The 20,047-nt window shown below is 32.2% G+C and overlaps 1 protein-coding gene across 1 annotated transcript in view; it reads left to right on the top strand.

Annotated features, from left to right (window-relative positions):
* The first annotated feature begins 2,119 nt into the window (after window positions 1-2,119).
* The window catches only part of LOC140435722 (zinc metalloproteinase-disintegrin-like NaMP), a 501,897-nt gene continuing 483,969 nt past the window's right edge, over window positions 2,120-20,047 (top strand). The window contains exons 1-2 of the mRNA XM_072524445.1: window positions 2,120-2,143; window positions 2,577-2,648. Of these exons, the coding sequence (XP_072380546.1) occupies window positions 2,120-2,143; window positions 2,577-2,648 (96 nt within the window). The remainder of the gene's footprint in view (window positions 2,144-2,576; window positions 2,649-20,047) is intronic.

Below are 20,047 nucleotides of genomic sequence, written 5' to 3'. Positions count from 1 at the left end.
TATGTACGTTTATTCCTAAAAGGTATTTTGTTACATACTGTTTGTTCCTTGAAAGTATTTTGTTTATTGAGCGGTTTATTAGGTTCTGCTGACTCTCGTTTCTAGAATATTGAAACATTCGTTCAATTGTGAAAATTCAAGACGACTGTAAAGATGTCTCGTCGTGGACTATCAGAGCTTGAACTTCTTGAAGAAATACGAAAAATACAAGAAGATGTTTCGGGAGGTGAATCTGAATTTGCAGAAAATAATGAGTCAGACGATGAACAATACGTACCACCACAAAATAATGATTTAAGTGACTCTGATGCTTCAGAGCAGTTAGAAAGTTTTATTTTACAAGACTCACCAATTTATGTAAACACTGCTTCTACAACTTAACAGCTCGAGTCAGCTAATTTTATCGTGAATCCAAGTGCATCTAAGCCAAGTCACAAGAGAAAAAGAGGTCAACAAGGAAAAACTATTTCAATCGGAGACACCGAACAATCGAAAGACGGAACAACGTGGAAAGTTATTGATTCTGGATCAGTACCTGGTAAGATTATGATTTTTAGTATCTTCATATTCATTGAATGTTTGCTCATTACAGGACGCCGCGCTCAGCACAACATTTATCGAGAGGAATTAGGTCTTACGTCGTATGCAAAAAGGAACGTGAGAAACAATTGTGTGGTAAGTGCTTGGCATCTAATAATCAACGACAGCATGTTACGTCATATAAAATAATGCACTATTGCAGAAGCACATCGATGTTTGAAAAATGACACATGGACTATAACTTTGGAAGAACTGGAGGCTGCCCTTGCTATTATGTACGCAAGAGGAGTCTACGGCGCCAAAAATTTCCCAACCAACAGCTTGTGGTCAACAGTATGGGGTCCTCAGTTTTTTAGGCAAACTATGCCACGAGACAGATTCAAGGATGTTATAAAATATCTCAGATTAGACATAAAGCAAACGAGATCTGACCGATTGAAAACCGACAAATTTGCTCTAGCCTCTGCGGTTTGAAATGGATTTATAGAAAATAGTGGTGCATGTTACAAACCGGGAATAAACCTTACTGTGGATAAACAACTACTGCCTTCTAAAGCCAGGTACCCGTTTACACAGTACATATCAAATAAGCCGGATAAGTTTTTCATAAAATTTTGGCTTTTGACATGCGTGGAATTAAAATATATTGTAAATGGTTACCCTTATACTGGCACTGATCATCTACGCAAGAAAGATACAAGTGTTGGTGAACATGTTGTTTTGCGGTTAATGGAAAATCAACTGGGAAAGAGCAAAAATGTTACGATAGATAACTACTTTACATCGTTAAAATTGGCCAAGGCATTGCAAAAAAATCAACAAATCTTGTGGGTACTATGAATCGCAACAGAAAGGAAGTTCCTCTAAGCTTAAAGAGTAAAAATGGAGAATTATATGTGACCCATATATTCGAGAGCGACGAAAAGATAAACACTTACTGCATACCAAGGAAAGAGTCACAAAACTGTGCTTTTGTTGAGCTCATTACATCAATCAGTGGATGTTGCTGTCGATGGAAAAAAACTTCCTCAAACAGTAAGTTTTTATATTAAAACAAAATACAGGGTTGATATAGTGGACCAAATGGCGCGTCTTTATACTACAAAAGTTGCTTCAAGACGATGGCCAATGCACGTGTTTTATAACATTCTTGAATTAGGAGCAATAAATGCATGGATTATTTATAAAGAAGTTACTATACCCAGCACCACCGGAATTACCAACCACCAGCACTGTTACTAGCCAAAAAAGAAAAAAATGTCAGTTAAAAATGTTTTGTAAAGGAAATCATACTTCCAATGAGTGCCACGGCTGTAACAAGGCAATGTGTGGCAAATGCCAAAAACTGCAAACTGTATGGTGTTCCAAATGTTTAAAATAAAACTAAAAAATTAAATCAAATTCTATCGTCAAGATTTTATATAATTTCTTAAAACTGTTTATTTTTATTTTTTGTTTATTTTCAAATAAATAGTTAATTATAAACTTGGTTTTTATTGATTTACTAACTTGGGGCCAAAATGATCCCTTCGGGCTTTCTAGGTAGGTATGCTAAGCCCGACTTTCTAGTGTTAATATAATGTGTTTTGAAGAATCCCCAGATGTTACAAGCTAAATAATAGACACATAAATATGTCGAAGATATAAAAAGTGTCATTCAAATACTGCTTTTTCAAAGTACTAATTAATCTAGTTCCGTTTTGAATTCTTCAAATTTTCTGTAAGACTGCTCTATGTATGTAATATTATAGTATGTAATATTTTGCCCGTTTTCTCACACTTCTCTAGCTTGGCTGAATAATAAATATTTTAAAGTTTTAAAGAAACCAGTCTTGACGGTTTATTATATTAAAACTATATTTAAAACTTTTTACTTGATTCACTAAAATAAATCTTTTTTAACACGTACCTTATATTTTTATTGAAATCCTGTGCACAACAATCATTCTAGTAGAATCATTTTTGCTACCTTTAGTAATAAAGCAGTAGTAAATGTTTACTTTTAAAACTATAACTAATAATGTTCTTCTTTTCAGAGAGGTCAAGGCAGCGACAGCAGCACATCATCTTCGTCTTCTGGCTATTCTGGAAGAGGTCGTCAAACAAAAGTAAGTTTTTTAATGTGGTGTGTTGTTATTTTAAATTTTACTATACTAATAATCTTCACGAATGTACAAACAGAAGTTGGACTTAAAATTTTTATTTTTGTATTTAGTTTATTGAAAATGTATCTTGTTATCTGATAAGTAACCTCATTTAAAATGAAAAGCATGTTATTTTGAAAAATTCTTTTATTTTATTAGTGTCTTATATTATTTAGTCTATTTAGCTGAATATAATGATCCTGCAATTTCACAACTTGTTTCATATCACAATTCTGTGATCTTGAGTGCGAAGACTACGATAATGAAAGCTCTGCAAAATAGACGTTTGTTTCGTCAATTATTTCTTTGATCTAACTAAACTTTTTATTTACGCGTAACCTCTTCAGGTTTGGGAGACATAATAATCGCAGTGGGCCAAATCATGAGAATAAGTTGGATAAGATTAAAAGCAATACTCATGAGTTTTTCCAATTGTCATATCGCTCTTGTAAGCCAGTGCATTATCTCCAGAGATACAAAAGGTTTTAATAGTCACTTAAAATTGATAGTCACTTAAAAACCTGCCTTTGCTGCTTCTTAAAAATTCTTCTCCAATCGGAATTTCGAAATTATTATGGCAAATCTAATATTATTCGTAGCTGCACAAGATAATTGAGTTTCTTCTTCTTCTTAAAGTGCCCTCTCCTCAATGGAGGTTGGCTACTACAATTTTAAACTCTTCCCTATCTTCAGCTATTCTTATTAGCTGTTCAAAATTTAGCCCTGTCCATTGTCGGATGTTTCTGAGCCACGATAGTCTTTTCCTTCCTAGGCCTCTCTTTCCCTCGATTTTTCCTTTCACTATAAGTTGGGCATATTGGTACTTATTATTTCTCAGTATGTGGCCTAGGTATGATGTTTTTCTAACTTTTACTGTGTTAAAAAGTTCTCTTTCCTTGCATTTTCTATGCAGCACTTCTTCGTTTGAGGTATGCGATGTCCATGAAATTTTGAGTATTCTCCGGTAGATCCACATTTCAAAGGCCTCTAATTTATTTACGGTTGATGTTTTAAGGGTCCCCGTTTCAACTGCATATAGAAGAGTCGACCAGACGTAGCATTTTGATAAACGTAGTCGAATTTCGAGTTTTATTCGAGAATCACAAAGCAGTTTTTTTATTTTTTCGAAAGATTTTCTGGCCTGTTATATTCTCGATCTTATTTCTAGATCAGGATTTAGGCTGCTATCGATCCAAAATCCCAGGTACTTAAATCTATTGACCTGTTCTAAAATGTGCCCATTTATTGTGCAAGGTTGAGGTACGTTTTGGTTTTTTCGGATTGACATCACTTTGGTTTTTTTATTGTTTATTTTCATACCAAATTACTCACAGGTCGAGTTGGTCTTGTCGATGAGTCGTTGTAGACCTAAGTCGGAATCCGCAATTAACACTGTATCATCGGCGTATCTGATACGCATATATTTAACTCATATTAAACCATTCCCTTAAATTTTTATGCCAACCAATAATTATTATGGCAATTCTAATATTATTCGTAGCTGCACAAGATAGTTGAGTTTAACTCATATTAAACCATTCCCTTAATGTTTTAAGCCAAGCAATTTTTTGTCTCTTAATTACTAGACCTAGCATCTCTTTTCTCGTTCCCCTCATGATATGACCAAAATACATGATCTATCCTCGGTATACGTAGCATTTAACTATGGAACCACCTTATGAATACGTCTTATTTAGGTTGGTCTGCTTTTTTTAACGTCCCTGCTTTAACACCATATAAACATGTGAACAATACATAGCATCGTAATAAACTCGTTATTAATTCTAACGTGATGTCTCTACTGGTTAGTAGCTACTTCATTTTCAAGAAGGTGGCTCTTGCTATTTCTATAAGAAAATCTGTCTATTTTGGTTATTCTGGATCTTTCCTTTTCAAGGTCTGTATAATGTCCTACTTGGTCTACTATTGTATTAAATATAATTAGGACCTCTATAATTAGAACATTTTTGTTTGGAGGATTTGTAGTGATTTACGTAAATTTTCCTTCCTTAAATTTCTCTTTAATATTTAATAATATTTAAATATTAATTGTACTTTTGCAATTTGAACATATAACAATAACCTTCTCACCCATTGAGCCACGTTTTGCAGCTTCAAACCAGTTTTACCGGCTTCAGTCCACTGGCGTGCGTATATAATTATCCTTTAAAAATATTAAATAAAATGAAGTTTATTTGATACGCCTCTGGCTGATGTCTTAACAGCGACCTAAAGCTATTTGCTTCTTAAGGTTTTTGTTGAATCATCTGAAAACGATATTAGCAGCCTAGTTGTCGAATGTGACCACGCCTCAATTGCATTTTATTTCAAATACTTCCCCACAAAAATTTGAATACCGGTACTTTAAGGACCAATTTCGTTTCCAAGGCGTCGCAGAACAGAAACCTTATTTGCTGCGATGTAAACTTGGTACGAAAATGTACGAAGATAGCTAGTGGAGAAAATAGGAGAGCAATGGAGCACGATTTTCGTGATTATTTTTGAAACACTGGCAAAGTTCTCTATTTCTATGCTATCTATTTTCGATAATAATTTATGAATTAGCGTCCCACTTTCAATACTAAAAGTTAAAATCGGCCAAACACCATCTTATACATGGCCACTCTGGGTTTTTGGTATATTTCTTTTTTATACAAAAGCGTACTTTTGATGGCGTGGTACATTCGAGCAGCACTTTCTATTTTCGAACTTATTTCAATTTCTTTAGTTCTTCTGTGCTTCATTTGCACTCTCATGCATTTGTAGGTCTTGATTTGTTCGAGAGTATTTTCATTAATTTTATGTTTGTCTGTTTTCTGTTTTTTCCGCATACCAGTACGGTCGTTTTCTCTTCATTAAACCTCAATTCGTTTTATTAGTGCAGCGTTCCATACCTGTAAATTTTTATTGGGTAGTTTTTCATTTATTAAAAATATCACAAGATAGTCTGCGTATGCGCACTCTGAAATTTACACCGCTTCCAGATTTCTATATCCGACATATAATTTCAGTGTTTCTGCTCTGTTTTCTTTAGTAATGTCATTCAAGACAATGTTAAATAGTATGGGGTCTAGGACTCTTCCTTGACGTAAACCGTCATTTACTATAAACTCTTATCTATATAGCTCTGTTCCTTATAGGGCTTCATACACTCACAATAGTTTTTTTGAGTTTGGTATTTATACCTTTATTTTTTAAGTATATGTCTATCACCTCCTTGAAGTACTATAAAATGCTTTTTATAAGTTAATAAAGGCTTGGAACAACTCTGTGCTTAAGTTCCGTGCGTTCTGTATTATTTTCTTGATACTAAAGATGTAGTCTTGGATGTTTTTGCCTTTACTAAATTCACTCTGTAATTGTTTCATTTTAGAATCAACTTCTTGTAAAAGACATTTCCGTAATATTCTCTAGTACACTTTGGATGAGGTGCTTAGTAGTATTTTAATTATATTTTTTATAATCAAAATATATTTCTTTTATTTTCGCTATAGCTATGTCGCCTGGATTTTGGTCTTCTTACTCTACCTCTTCTGGTTCTTTTTGATTGCAGTATACATAGTTTTGGGTTTTAGTAGATCCACGACATATTATTCTATCTAAGATGTTATCATTGTCATGCAGTAGGTGTCTTTCGTTTTCTCTTGTCTACCTTGATATTGGTGAAGACTTTGCGGTTTTTAGATTCTTTAGGGTTTTTAAGAATAATTTTTAATTAGTATGGTAGTTTATTTCATCTTTCAAGTCCATAATTCCATAAGTCCATAATTTTTTGTAAGAAATAAACGATTTTTAGTAAATAAACCATAGTACCTACTTACTTAAATAACAACATTAGTTTATTTAAAACTTCGAGCCTTAACCCAAATACTTAATTAATGCAGAAAATAGCAAACGACCGTATCTAAAGCACTATATGTATCGCATTAATATTTTGGATTTAGTGTAGGTAAAGGAGATTATTTATTAGTACTGATATTGTTTATAATCGCTATCTATATCCTGGGATGCAAAATATAAACGTAGTCATTTTGACAATACTTGTAATACTGAATTGTTTATTTTTTGTCAACCTTTTTAAGTAGTTTGTTTACGCTCATATAATATTTCCGAATTTAATATTCACAATAAAGTTATTTTTATATACCATCAGATAAGGGATCTGCCATCTTCAATTTAAAAAACGGAAAGTAAGAAATTCAATGAGAACCGGAAAGCCCAAATAATATGAAAGAAAAAAGGAAATCCAATATCTTCAATTACTGTGGATTTAGATCTTATTTCGCAGATAACGACACAAAGGCAAAGGATGTATTTCGAGCATCCATGTTCGAATAATGAACCAATCAAAATACAAAATCCAATATTCGAGTGTACACACGGAGTTTTAATGGTATGTAAATGCAACTGATGGGATATCGATGTTTGTGGGTGAAGAGGATGCGAGGCCGAAAGAACAAATTATCCCAGTTTTAATGACTAATCATGGAGAGATCAAAGTGGGAAAATTAAAAAGTTGTTCTTCCTAGGGGAGTACATAATAAGCGTATGAAATGTAATGAAAATATTTTGAGACAGCTAAACTTTGTCCATTTTTATTTCGAAATACGTGAAATAAACAAAAATTAGTTTTTTGTTTTTAAATTAGTTTTTAAAAGTTTGGTCATGAAAGTTATAAATAACGAAAATTTTATTGTGACGGATATTTCATCGGCATAGGGGAAGGTGGCATATAGGGGGACAGTTTTATATAATTTTTAATAACATTTTAAATACAGGAGATATTTTATTTAATTTAGGTATAGAGATAGGTAGTATATATTCGTTTAATATATATATATATATATATATATATATATATATATATATATATATATATATATATATATATATATATATATATATATATATATATATTTATATTTTTACTTTGATATTTTAAGCAAAAAATTGACTGACCCATGATGTACCACATGTTTCACTGTATGCAATCACTGGTATATACAGGGTGAGTCATGAGGAACTTTACATACTTCTACCATATGTAGAGTCCCTCAGGGAGCATATCATGTGGCCACTAAAAAATGTTAACTCCTCTTCTTTATTAATTAACAGGGTGATTTGTGTAATTGACCATTTATTTCATTTTACTGTAGTGTTTATACGGCTCATTTGATGTTTTAAATTTTTGTATGATACAGTACACTACTATCAAGCATTCGACTGGTATTAGTTAAACTAAAAAATTCCAGGACTGGCTTTGGAAAAATTAATTTAGGGATTCGTATTAAATGTTACACCCTGTATATATTTTTTTTAAAATGCCATAAGTGATTTTCAAACTACATAAATAGCCAATGAAAACGACATATGCGACAATGTTGTCGCACTTTTATTAAATTTTTAGTGAAGGATCAAATCTTACCAAAAATAGAACAACCATAATGAAGTGTCAAATTATAAGGTATTAATTTAAACAAATGTTATAAATTTCAAACATTTTAATTAAAATGAGTTCCTACAACATAATCTAATACGTAGAAAATTAACATCTTTACTGTCACTTTGTATTATCTCTACGATAGAATCAATTGTTTTTCAATTTTAAATTTTTACTCATAGATCGTATTGGGGCATTATTTTCGACTAATAATAAATTAAATTGATTAAAAAGTCAAACCTTTTGTATGTGTTAGTTTTTGTTGATTGTAAATGATTAAAATTTTATGTCAAATAATAATACATTGCATCAACTGTACTAAATAAAAATAAATTTAAAAAAGTTTAAAATAAAGGTTGGCGTTGACCGTTTGACGTTTCTTGTTATTTTATACCCATTGTCATTATTGTCATTATCAATTGTTATTTATGTGTACAAGAATACATATTTCTTCTGTCATATCTACGTTAAGTACATTGTGTTAGTTTTGGTAGAGCTTTTGTTACTTTCGTTCAAAATTCCACATCATTTTTCGACCACAGAATATGCAGACATAATATTTGTTTATATATTCTGTAATGGGAATGGTAGGGCTGCTAGTAGAGAATATCGCAGGAGATTTCCTAATCGTCGAACTCCCAGTCATCCAACATTTGGGTCAGTTTTTAATTATTTGCGAGAAAATGGCACTTTTCCTAATGGAACAACAGAGCGACATGTAGATGAAGAGCAGGAAGATGACATTATGGACGCCGTTACTATGAACCCTACAATAAGCACTAGACAAGTAAGTCGAGAACTCAATGTTACTCAATCAAAAGTAAGTAGAGTCTTACAAAAAAATAATCTATACCCATATCACATTCAAATGGTTCAGCGACTACATGCTGGAGATGAGATCGATAGGTTGGAATTTTGCAGATGGATTAACAATAATCGACCAACGCTATACAGGACACTCTTTACAGATGAAGCCCAATTTACCAGAGACGGGATAAATAATTCACGAAATTCACATGTGTGGGCAGAAGAAAATCCCCATGCTATTCGAGAACGTCGTTCTCAGTTAAGGTTTTCGGTTAACGTGTGGATTGGTGTCATAAATAACCAATTAGTAGGTCCTCACTTTTTTGATGGTCCTTTAACAGGGCAGGTCTATTTGAACTTTCTACAAAATATTTTGCCGAATTTGCTTGCCAACGCGAACGTTGCTATCCGAGGGATGTATTTTCAGCATGATGGGGCACCCCCACACTTTTTACTGGCAGTGAGACAACATCTCAATAATGTTTATGGCAACAGGTGGATAGGACGTGCAGGTCCTATTTCGTGGCCTTTAAGATCCCCTGATTTTAATCCCGTTGATTACCATATTTGGGGACGATTGAAGCAACTAGTTTACGCAGTGAATATTAATAACCGACAACAATTAATTGATAGAATTATACATTGTTGTAATACTATTAGAAACGATCCCCAGAGTAACCGTAATTCAATACGTCAATTAACAATTCGGCAACAAAAATGTATACAGGCTGCAGGGTTCCATTTCGAAAATCTATTTTGAATTATTTTTATTTTGTTACCATTATTGTATCTTTTCCAGTTCTAATTTATGGGTTTATCATAACCATGTACATATTTTTAGTTTTTTTTTAAATTGTTCTTCGTTATTGTTAGTAGTTACTGTTTTTTGTTGTGCAGTGACTCAGTTTATCATTTCAATTAAAATGTTTGAAATTTATAACATTTGTTTAAATTAATACCTTATAATTTGATACTTCATTATGGTTGTTCTACTTTTGGTAAGATTTGATCGTTCACTAAAAATATAATAAAAGTGCGACAACATTGTTGCATATGTCGTTTTCATTGGCTATTTATGTAGTTTGAAAATCACTTATGGCATTTTAAAAAAAATATATACAGGTTGTAATATTTAATACGAATCCCTAAATTAATTTTTCCAAAGCCAGTCCTGGATTTTTTTAGTTTAACTAATACCAGTCGAATGCTTGATAGTAGTGTACTGTATCATGCAAAAATTAAAAAAATCAAATGAGCCGTATAAACACTACAGTAAAATGAAATAAATGGTCAATTACACAAATCACCCTGTTAATTAATAAAGAAGAGGAGTTGACATTTTTTAGTGGCCACATGATATGCTCCCTGAGGGACTCTACATATGGTAAAAGTATGTAAAGTTCCTCATGACTCACCCTGTATTGGGACGCGTATTGATGTATTTAAAATGGTTTACTATTTTTCTTAATAATAATAACAAGAATAAAAACAACATATTCGATAAAAATTGAATTAAAAACCAAAAACTCAAAATTGGAGATAACAAAAAATAAAAACATATTTGATAAAAATAATAAACAACTTAATATGAAGTACACTATAGTAACTAATAATAATTCATGTTGTAAGCAGATAGATTATAATTAAAAATTAGTTTTTTCATCTGCGTTTTTTCCAAAATTGTGAACAATCTGTTCAATTGTAACAGTGTCTTCGTCTCTTCAATCAGGAAAAATGGAGTAAGTTAAAGTTGCCCTGCATTTTTTCAAAAAGTTTATGGAATATTCATCTGCCTCTATTTTTTCTAGTTGTCCTATAAAATGCTTGCATGATTTCTTGGTAGTATATTCAACTATCAGAAAATCATCAACACCTGCTTCTTTTTTAATATCACTTTCGAAAGACGATTCGTCAAAAACCTTTCTTTTTTCATTGTGAGCAACTTTCTTCCGTGCTTGTTTTTCTTTTTCTTTCTGAAGTACCTTCTCTTCACTTTTTTTATCATCCCTAAAAGGCGAACTAGTAAGAATTGTGGATTTAAGTTTTGGCCGACCCTTCCTGATTTTTTTTTGCTGATCTGCCTTTGGATACAGTTTAACTTGCTCTGGCGAAAGCAATTCATTTATTTTATTTACACCATGACTACTAGTGAAAGGTTCTGGCTCTGAATAATTTTGTGGCTTCTATTATTGTCATTGGTCTGTAGGTTAGCTTCAAATGGTCTATCTGTGACAAAATAGCTTAAAAAGTCTTCCTCTTTAAAAATTTCAGAATCTACATTATTCTAATATTTCAGTTTTTCTAAATAATGACAGAATATTAGTAGAGATAAAAGCTTTTGGTAGTATTTTACCCACAATTCAAGCAACATTATAAATGGTGACAGAAACACCTGGATAAATGATCATCCAATTATTATCTTTGGAGTATTTTATAATTTTATAATCACAGTAAATTTTATTATTGTCCATGATTAGTAATACATTTTTTTCTTTACTACATCTTGTAACCTATATTAAATGTTTAAGAAAATTAAGAAAAATATCGGTCGTCATCCAACCAGTTTCGAATGCTGCCCATTGAGATCCAACAGATGCTCCATTTAACATGTGGGATTTAAAATTTTGACGATAACAAATTATTACTAATGTACCTAGTTACTTTTGCATTTGCTACTTTTCCTACTGGTTTTAGTTCTTTGGGTGCTATCATTTTTGGTGGTCTGTGCACCGTCGTGACTTAAGTTTCATCACAGTTAAATATTTCATTTGGTGAAAATGGGTATTTTAACAGAACACTTTTTAAATTATCGAAAAATACCGATACGTTATGAGCATTAAAACTAGTAGCTCTGCTTAGGCTCATTGTCTAAGGTGTTCTTAATTTGAAAGTATTGCTGCGAATTTTAAATACCCGCATCCAATCAATACCAGCACATTTATGTTCCTGCCATGACTTTGAAATTCTTTTTTATTTGCCACTGCATATTGGTACACAAACTCACAAGTGGCTTTTATAATGAGTCCATGACACATCTTACATGCTGTTATTAAATATACAGTCAGAAATTTTTCTTCTTCATCTGAGAAAATGTGTTTAAAGCTAATTTCGATTAAAAATAAAAGATTTTTTTTTCATCTTCACTACATCTCTTAAATTTTAAAACCATTCTTTTCAAAGAAGATTTCATAACTGCGAATTTGTCTGCTGCTGCACGTATGGACGATTCTCCAGCTACAGCGATCTCACTGGCTTTTTTTTATTTTTTTTATATACTTCTCGTGATCTTGTTTACTTTTCTAAATGAATTTTAACTGATCCTTTCTACTGTGTTTTGACATCTGTAAAATAAAACTGACGTTCAGTTGTTTCACTCTCAAAGAATACAACATGATTTATTATCTAAATATCTTTCTATATTTATATATACAAATTTGGAAAATCAAATATGTTATGGTAGATAGTGGGACACGTCTCTGTACCTATATACCACAGGCCAGTGTCCCATTAAGTACCTTTACATCTAATTTAATAAAAATTACTATCAGTTTGCTTAAATTATTTTTAGGAGACATATTATGCCAATACACCCTTTCCAGTATCTCACTGTGAAATTTCAAAAACTTTAATACTGTTGTTACGGAATACGTAACATTTTTTATTAACATATTTTGTTATAACGAGAACTTAACCGCAGCCTGACAGTCTTATATAATACTAAGTCGGTAAATAGCAAACTACAAGTCAAAAGAACTCATCGATTGTGGGCTTTTAACGTTTCTTGCAAATGCATCTACATTATCATAGATGGCGAGACATATTAATTGACTCATTATGTACCACGTCCCAGTATTATAATACCACCGTCTCCTACACAATTTTACATTCAATAATTAGTTTCTTAATTAATGTTTATTTTATTTTACTACAAGTAAAACTTAGAACAAGGACTATAAAAATAGAGAATTTATTTTATAATTTTTACCCATAGTTCTGTACGTATTATAAAACTACTCCGCGATAATCGTAATATTTTAATATCTGATACTAGCTGAGATAAAAACAAACTCGGAAATTATAGACCAATAAGCCTGTTACCATATCCGTATACGCAGCTTACCAAAATACCTTCCAATAGATTATAAAATAAGTTACCAGTGATAAGTTAATTACAAGCCTGTTAAACAAGCAGGATTTGGTAGAGGTTATAATAGTACCATAGAACAACTACATGCAATATTGACACTTATCTAAAAGTGAAACGAGTAGAATGAACCTCATCCATCATTAAACATTTGTGAATTACAATTAGGTATTTAATTCCATTGAAATCTGAGCCTAATTAGAATGTATGAATAATGCAAGGATTGATTCCATTTATAGAATACTCCTAAAAGATATATACGATAATGCAACTGCGGGTTAGCGTGGGTTATAGTTAAACTAAGAAATTCCCGATACAACGTAGAGTACGTCAAGGGGAACCATGTCATCGAAACTGTTTACTACGCTCTTGAAATATTATGTAAAATTGCAAAACTTAGCGACAAGGGCATGAACATAAATGAAGAAAAGCTTAGTATTTGATATTGTGCTAATAGCTGGTATATTATATGAGGCTAAAGAACTTTAAAATTAGCTTTACCTTTTTTTACTAAAAGGGAAATTAAATATATATCTCTAAAAGTTAGATGATCAAAAATCTTATCGTCAGCAAAGATATATGAGTAAAAACAAGATCCGTTGACCAGGTAATAGCCTATAAATACCTAGGTCACGAGATTTAAATAGGAAAAGGTAACCAAACCGTTAAGCTTTTTCGTCGTATAAGACTGACTTAAGTAGTTTTCGGCAAGTTGAACCACATTTTTAAATCGTCCGAGACAAATATATCTTAAAAGAAAAGCCTTTATTCAGTGTGTTTTGCCAGTGTTGACTTACAGAGCAGAAACGTTGAAGATGTCACTGAGAACAGTAGAACAGATCCGTGTGGCTCAAAGGGCCATGAAGAGTACTATGTTGGGCATCTTACTGGAGACAAGATCCCAAAACGCCAGCTACGGCGACGATCAGTAGTGGCTAATGCTGTAGAGAGAATAGCAACACTGAAGTGGAATTATGCAGGTCACGTAGCTCAAATGACAGATCCCAGATAGACAAAGTAGATACTGGAATGGAGACTTAGAGGTAATGCCTACCGAAGCAGAGGTCATCCACCAACAAGTTGGACTGATGATCTAAAACGTTGCCATTGAAATTGAATACAAGAGGCATAAGATCGAAATAAAGAGAAAATTTTGAGAAAGATCTATGTCCAGCAGTGCACAAACAAAGATTTAGTGATTAATATAAACGTACCAGAAGATTTAACAACAAGCAAAATAAAAAAGAGGAGTTAAACAGGGAGATTCGACTTCTCCAACGTTTTTTGCTCTTGCATTAGAAGATATGTTCCAGAGTTTAATCAAGAACAACGCAAAATTAAAATCAGTGACAGATTTTTAAGTCATCCAAGATTTGGCTACGATATAGTACTCGTAAGAAAATATATAGAGGAACTACTCTGCAGGCTCAAGAAATTTGGGGAAGAATCTTGGAAAGTCAGTTAAAAAATTAATTTTAATAAAAAAAAGTGATCAAGTGAACAAATCAAAATATTATACAATACTTAGATGGAAGTGAGTTATACAGTGTCAAATATTATACATACCTAGATGACACTATCAAACTGGGCAAAATATATCTAACGGCAGAGATCACTGGAAGAATCCAAATGCCATTGGTAGCAGTAGGGGCACTCGACGTTGTGTTAAAAAACAAAAAAAAAACCAATAATCTTATATAATACGATATTCAGTAGTAGTTATGTCATATTTATGAAATGAGGACCGTGACACTTACAGAGTTATCAGTCAATAGATTAAGAATAACACAGAGAGCCATCGAACAAGCTTTCTTGTCATCCTCGACAATTGATTAGGTGTTTTCTGATTTTCCACCCGCTGACGTCCATTCTACAGTTATTAATGGGGGGCTTTCTGATCATGAAGCGGTATATACCAAGTTTAGCAGTTTAAAAACACCCCACTCAAAAACCCGACAATTAGGTAGGATTTTTTCCACTCAAAACTTTCGTAAATTCTATAATTCATGCTTGACTTCTGACTGGAGTTTTTCTTCCGGGGACATTGACTGTAATGTTAGTGATTTTCTAAATAGAGTTGTATCCTTTTTTAATAAAGCATTTCCTCTAGTAAACATCAGGCCAAAACATTACAAACCCTGGATTACCAAAGGCATATCTGCGAAGAATATGCGTTCTCTGCTATATATTAAAAAATTTAATGACAGTATCCCCATCTCTGATTATATCAATAAGTACAGAAAATGCTATCTAAAACTACTTAAAGTAGCCAAAAAATCCTACTTTAATAATCGCCTAACAAGCACCAAAATATTTCAAAAGAAACTGGGTCAATAATAAATGATTTTCGAAATAAAACCAGTGCAGCGAATCAAACCTTTTCTTTTCCTAACCCCGAAAATCTAAATGATTACTTTGTTAATGTGAGTAAAAATATAACCTCAACTATTTCGCCACAACAAGATCCAGTTTCCTATCTCCCTAATTCAAAAAACATTGCTGATACCTTCTTTTTAAGACCAGTTGATAAGACTGAACTCATTCGAACAATTCGTAGTATAAAAGCAAATCATCCTGTAGTACAGATGGATTATCTATTAAAATTTTCTCAAATCTTCCGCATAAATTGCAGGTCATGGTCTCGCTAGAAAATGATTCCCTTGAAAAAGGTACATTCCCTATCTGCCTAAAGACTGCCATCGTTATTCCTCTTCATAAAGGTGGAGACAAATCTGATGCCTGCAACTATAGACCTATTGCCTTGTTACCAGCAAAAATTATTGAAAGGCTTATAAAAGTTCGACTTATGCCCTTTCTCCTTAAACATAATATTTTATCGCAAAATCAGTTCGGCTTTTTGTCTAATAAATGTACTAGTGATGCCATGTTTTCTGTGTTACATGAGGTATATCTATCACTAAATAGTAACCTCTCCTCCGCCACCGTTTTATGCGACTATTCCAAAGCCTTTGACTGCGTAAATCACGACATTTTATTAAAAAAATTAACTTTCTATGGAATTCGGGGTATGTCTTTGGTTCAAAACTTACTTGGTAGGTAGGAAAGAATTGGTTAGAATAAAAGACACCGACTCTAGTTGTAAAGACATTGAGTGTGGAGTACCGCAAGGTTCAGTATTAGGTCCCATTCTTTTTTACTTTTCATTAATGACATCACTTACTTGAAAATTAAAGGGAATATTTTTTTATTTGCTGATGATACCAGTATTACTTGGAGCAGCTCTAATATTTCAACGCTTCATTCAATTATAACCACTGATTTGCTTATAATCAAGGCTTAGTCAGACTCCAACTTACTTAGCTTTAACGTGGATAAGACAGTAGCATTATCTTATAAAGGAGTCATTCAGCCCTTGCTTTTGAATGAGAGCCAAATCAGTATCGTTAATTCCGTGAAATTTCTAGGTATTCTTATCGACAGCGATCTTAAATGTTCCTTGCATACTGACTCCTTAAGGAAGAAACTAGCCCCAGCCTGCTTTGTAATAAGATCTGTTTCGAAGGAACTAAATTTATCTTCTGTCAAAATGGCATATTTCTCATTGTTCGAGTCCCATCTTCGATATGGGCTTCCATTTTGGGGTTCTAGCACAGCGCCCCAATTTGATACTATTTTTAAGTTGCAAAAAAGAGCAATTCGTTATCTATTTGGTCTCAAACAAACAACTCATTGCAAGACCTACTTCAAAAATCACGGAATTTTGACGCTTCTCTCTTTATTTATTTTCGAAATGGTTTGTTTGATTCGCAAGCATCTAAACATTTTTCCCGATAGACCTGATGCTGGCTACTCCATTAGAAATTCGGATTGTAACGTTTATTTACCGATCCTGTCCACTCAGCTAGTAAAGAATTCTATTCCATATAGTGAAAAAAAAAACTTTATAATCACCTTCCAAGAGAAATTACATTCGCAACATCTTTCATTAAGTTTCGTAAGATGACAAAAATCTATCTCTCTGAAAGACCATATTATTCAGTTGACGAGTTTCTTAATGTATAACAAAGAAACAAAATTAGTATTGTTTATAATTACATTTGGGTGTCTCAAGCAGTGGCTACAATTTGTCTCATTTGTTGTTGTCTGTACAAATTATGTAAGTTATACAATAATTTTACTAATTTAAAATTGTATTGTTCTGTTTTTTTTTTATTATATTTGTTTTTGTTTTATACTTTTTATACTTTTTGTACTTTTTGACTGATTTTTTTTAGCTTTGTCCATAAAATTGTTTAATAATGTTCAGTGACAATAAAGCATATTTCTATTTCTATTCTATTCTATTCTTATAAGTTTTTATAAAATAACATACCCGAAACGAGAAAGTACGAAACACAAGGAAGCTATACGATGTAATTGGAAGCATTGTTCAAAAGAAATAAAGTTGGGTAAGACAGGTGACATGACAGGATAACAGAAAATAAACGACAACTGCCATGTTGATCGGCAATCTCCAAAAGAAAGTCTGAACCCAATAATAACAGAAAAGTGATACAAAAAATAAACGTATTGATTTTATGACACAAAATCCTGACAAAATTGATTTAACCACTAAATTCAAAACATCGGATTCTAAAAACTTTCAATGTTTATTTAACTTTACTTAATCGGATATAAACATGTGGTCTAGACAAAACAAGTATGGGGCAACTGGAAGCGTTTGTAATGCTAACCAAGAAAGTAATGAAATTCTATAAGAAACTATGAATTATTTAGGAAAATCTGATAAAGGAGAATAGCTTAGTTTTTGTATTTAAAATGAAGCGAAAAAAAGAAAGAATATGCCCAAAAAGAGGAAAGTGTTGTTGGCTAAAAAAATGTATGAAATTATAAATATATGCATACTTCTTATACAGGTTGGCAAAGAACACAAAGTTTAAATTCCTATTCGTTTCATTGTCAGCTTCATTAATACTGCTCTGTCTTTTTATCTAAATTAATTGTCAATTCTTTTTTTTTTATTTAATTAATGGCTTTGGATAACTTGATCCATTCAGCCACGATAATGTATTTGACTACTTGAATTTGTTAATGATGTATTGACCTATTGCATTTGTTAACAAAATAGTACTTCGCATAAAGGTAGATTAAAAATATAGTGTAAACGTCAGTATCACAAGAATCAGTAGAATGATAAAAAAACCATACATTCATTCGTTTCATTCAATGCCCTAACCAACTTAAAGTGAATATTTAGAATCAAGAAGGGATTACATAATGTAGGGATACTTTTTACTCTAAGGTGCCTTTCATAGCGACTTTATTACAACACAAGACAGGCAACGGCTAGGAGGTAACTATATAACATAAGGATAGACAGAGGGAACAAAGCTAGATTTATACATTCACATTAAACATTCCATCCTAAATTTTTCTTTTAGTCCTTTTTAAATATTCCCAAAAAATTTGGTTAAACCTAATATTATGACAAGAGATATATAAAATGAAAGATTGACACTGTGGAAGAGGTATTTGTTCTTTTATCAGATTTTCTAATAGATACTTAATAGCAGCATCATTATATATGCACCCGAACATCCAATGATTGATATCGTCAGTGTTACCATTACAATCAAAAAGTTCGGTTTCACTTAAATTAAATCTATGAAGATAGGCTTTCACAGTAGCATGATTAACAAGGCATCTAACAAACATTGAATATACTCTTCTACTGGGATGACTTCTTGCAGCAAAAGGGACAGTAGGTAAAACAGGGTGAATTTTTGTATAAAGGTTGTTACTTCTGTTACAAAAAGCATTTCATTCAATTTCCCAGTTTTCTTTTAATTCTTGTTTATGCAGCGAGACTAAATCACTTCTATTGAGCCAGCTAATTTCAAATCCTTTTGAAGCCGCTTCTGTAGCAAAATAATCTGCTTTGGTGTTACCCGAGATACCAGCATGTCCTTTTACCCAAATGAAAGAGACTGAATTTGTCAACTCTTTAAAAGCCTTAATCAACTTTACTCCATATTTGTCAGTATTAAATTATTATTAATTGGTTGATAGACTTTAACTCATTACTCTAAATCCGTACATTTCAACGCTTGAATTTGATATTAGCAACCCATTTACTTCTGCGTCCTTTTAACAATCTGGCGGTTTAGCAATGACCAGTTGCTTATCCCGATTTCTAGCTGATGTCTTTATGGATCACTTAGAATCCAATTACATTATGAAAAATCGTAAAATTTTAGACTGGTTCCTTTATGTCGATGACTGTTTAATTCTTATTCTAAGCAATTCTGACTAAGCTCATTACCAACTTCTTTAAATTAACCATATTCACCCTAATATTAAATTTACTATAAATCTAGAAGCTTTAAATGCCATTAATTTTCTAGAGTTTTCTAATACCAGACTAAACGACCAGTTTAAGTTTGGTATCTACAATCGACCATGTTATTTACTTTTCATCTTATCATCCTCATTTCACAAATTGTCTGCCTTTAGAAGTTTTATTTACATACTATTCTTTCGTCTACACGTAAATACAATATGTAATTAAACATTATCAAACAAATCGAAATCAACAATGGGTATGACTCAAACATCATCCAGAAATTAACCCGAAAAAGTAAAGATAAACTTCTTGCAAAATCTGTTTTTCTTCCAAACTCATCAATTCCTCCCATTTATATGTCACTTCTATTTCATAACTTAATTATGTCGAAAGAAGTCAAATACGTTTTTGTTGAGCATAACTAAAAACACTTCTATATATCTTCTAAATTTACAAAATATTCGTAACAAAATTCTAACACGAAAGATTCTATTCACTATATAAACCGCAGTAATGTTTACAGGCTATATCAGTAAAACACACAGATCTTTATCTAGCAGATCGCCAGAACATTCCAAACGAGATAATACTTCAACCTTTTCCCATCACTTAATAAACATTCAAGATCAAAATATACTTCCTACGTTTAGGTCTGTATCAAGTACCGT

Source organism: Diabrotica undecimpunctata, chromosome 1, assembly GCF_040954645.1.
Source record: "Diabrotica undecimpunctata isolate CICGRU chromosome 1, icDiaUnde3, whole genome shotgun sequence".
NCBI lineage: Eukaryota > Metazoa > Arthropoda > Insecta > Coleoptera > Chrysomelidae > Diabrotica > Diabrotica undecimpunctata.
Note: the sequence above shows the minus strand (reverse complement) of the source record. Positions and strands in the feature narration are given on the sequence as shown.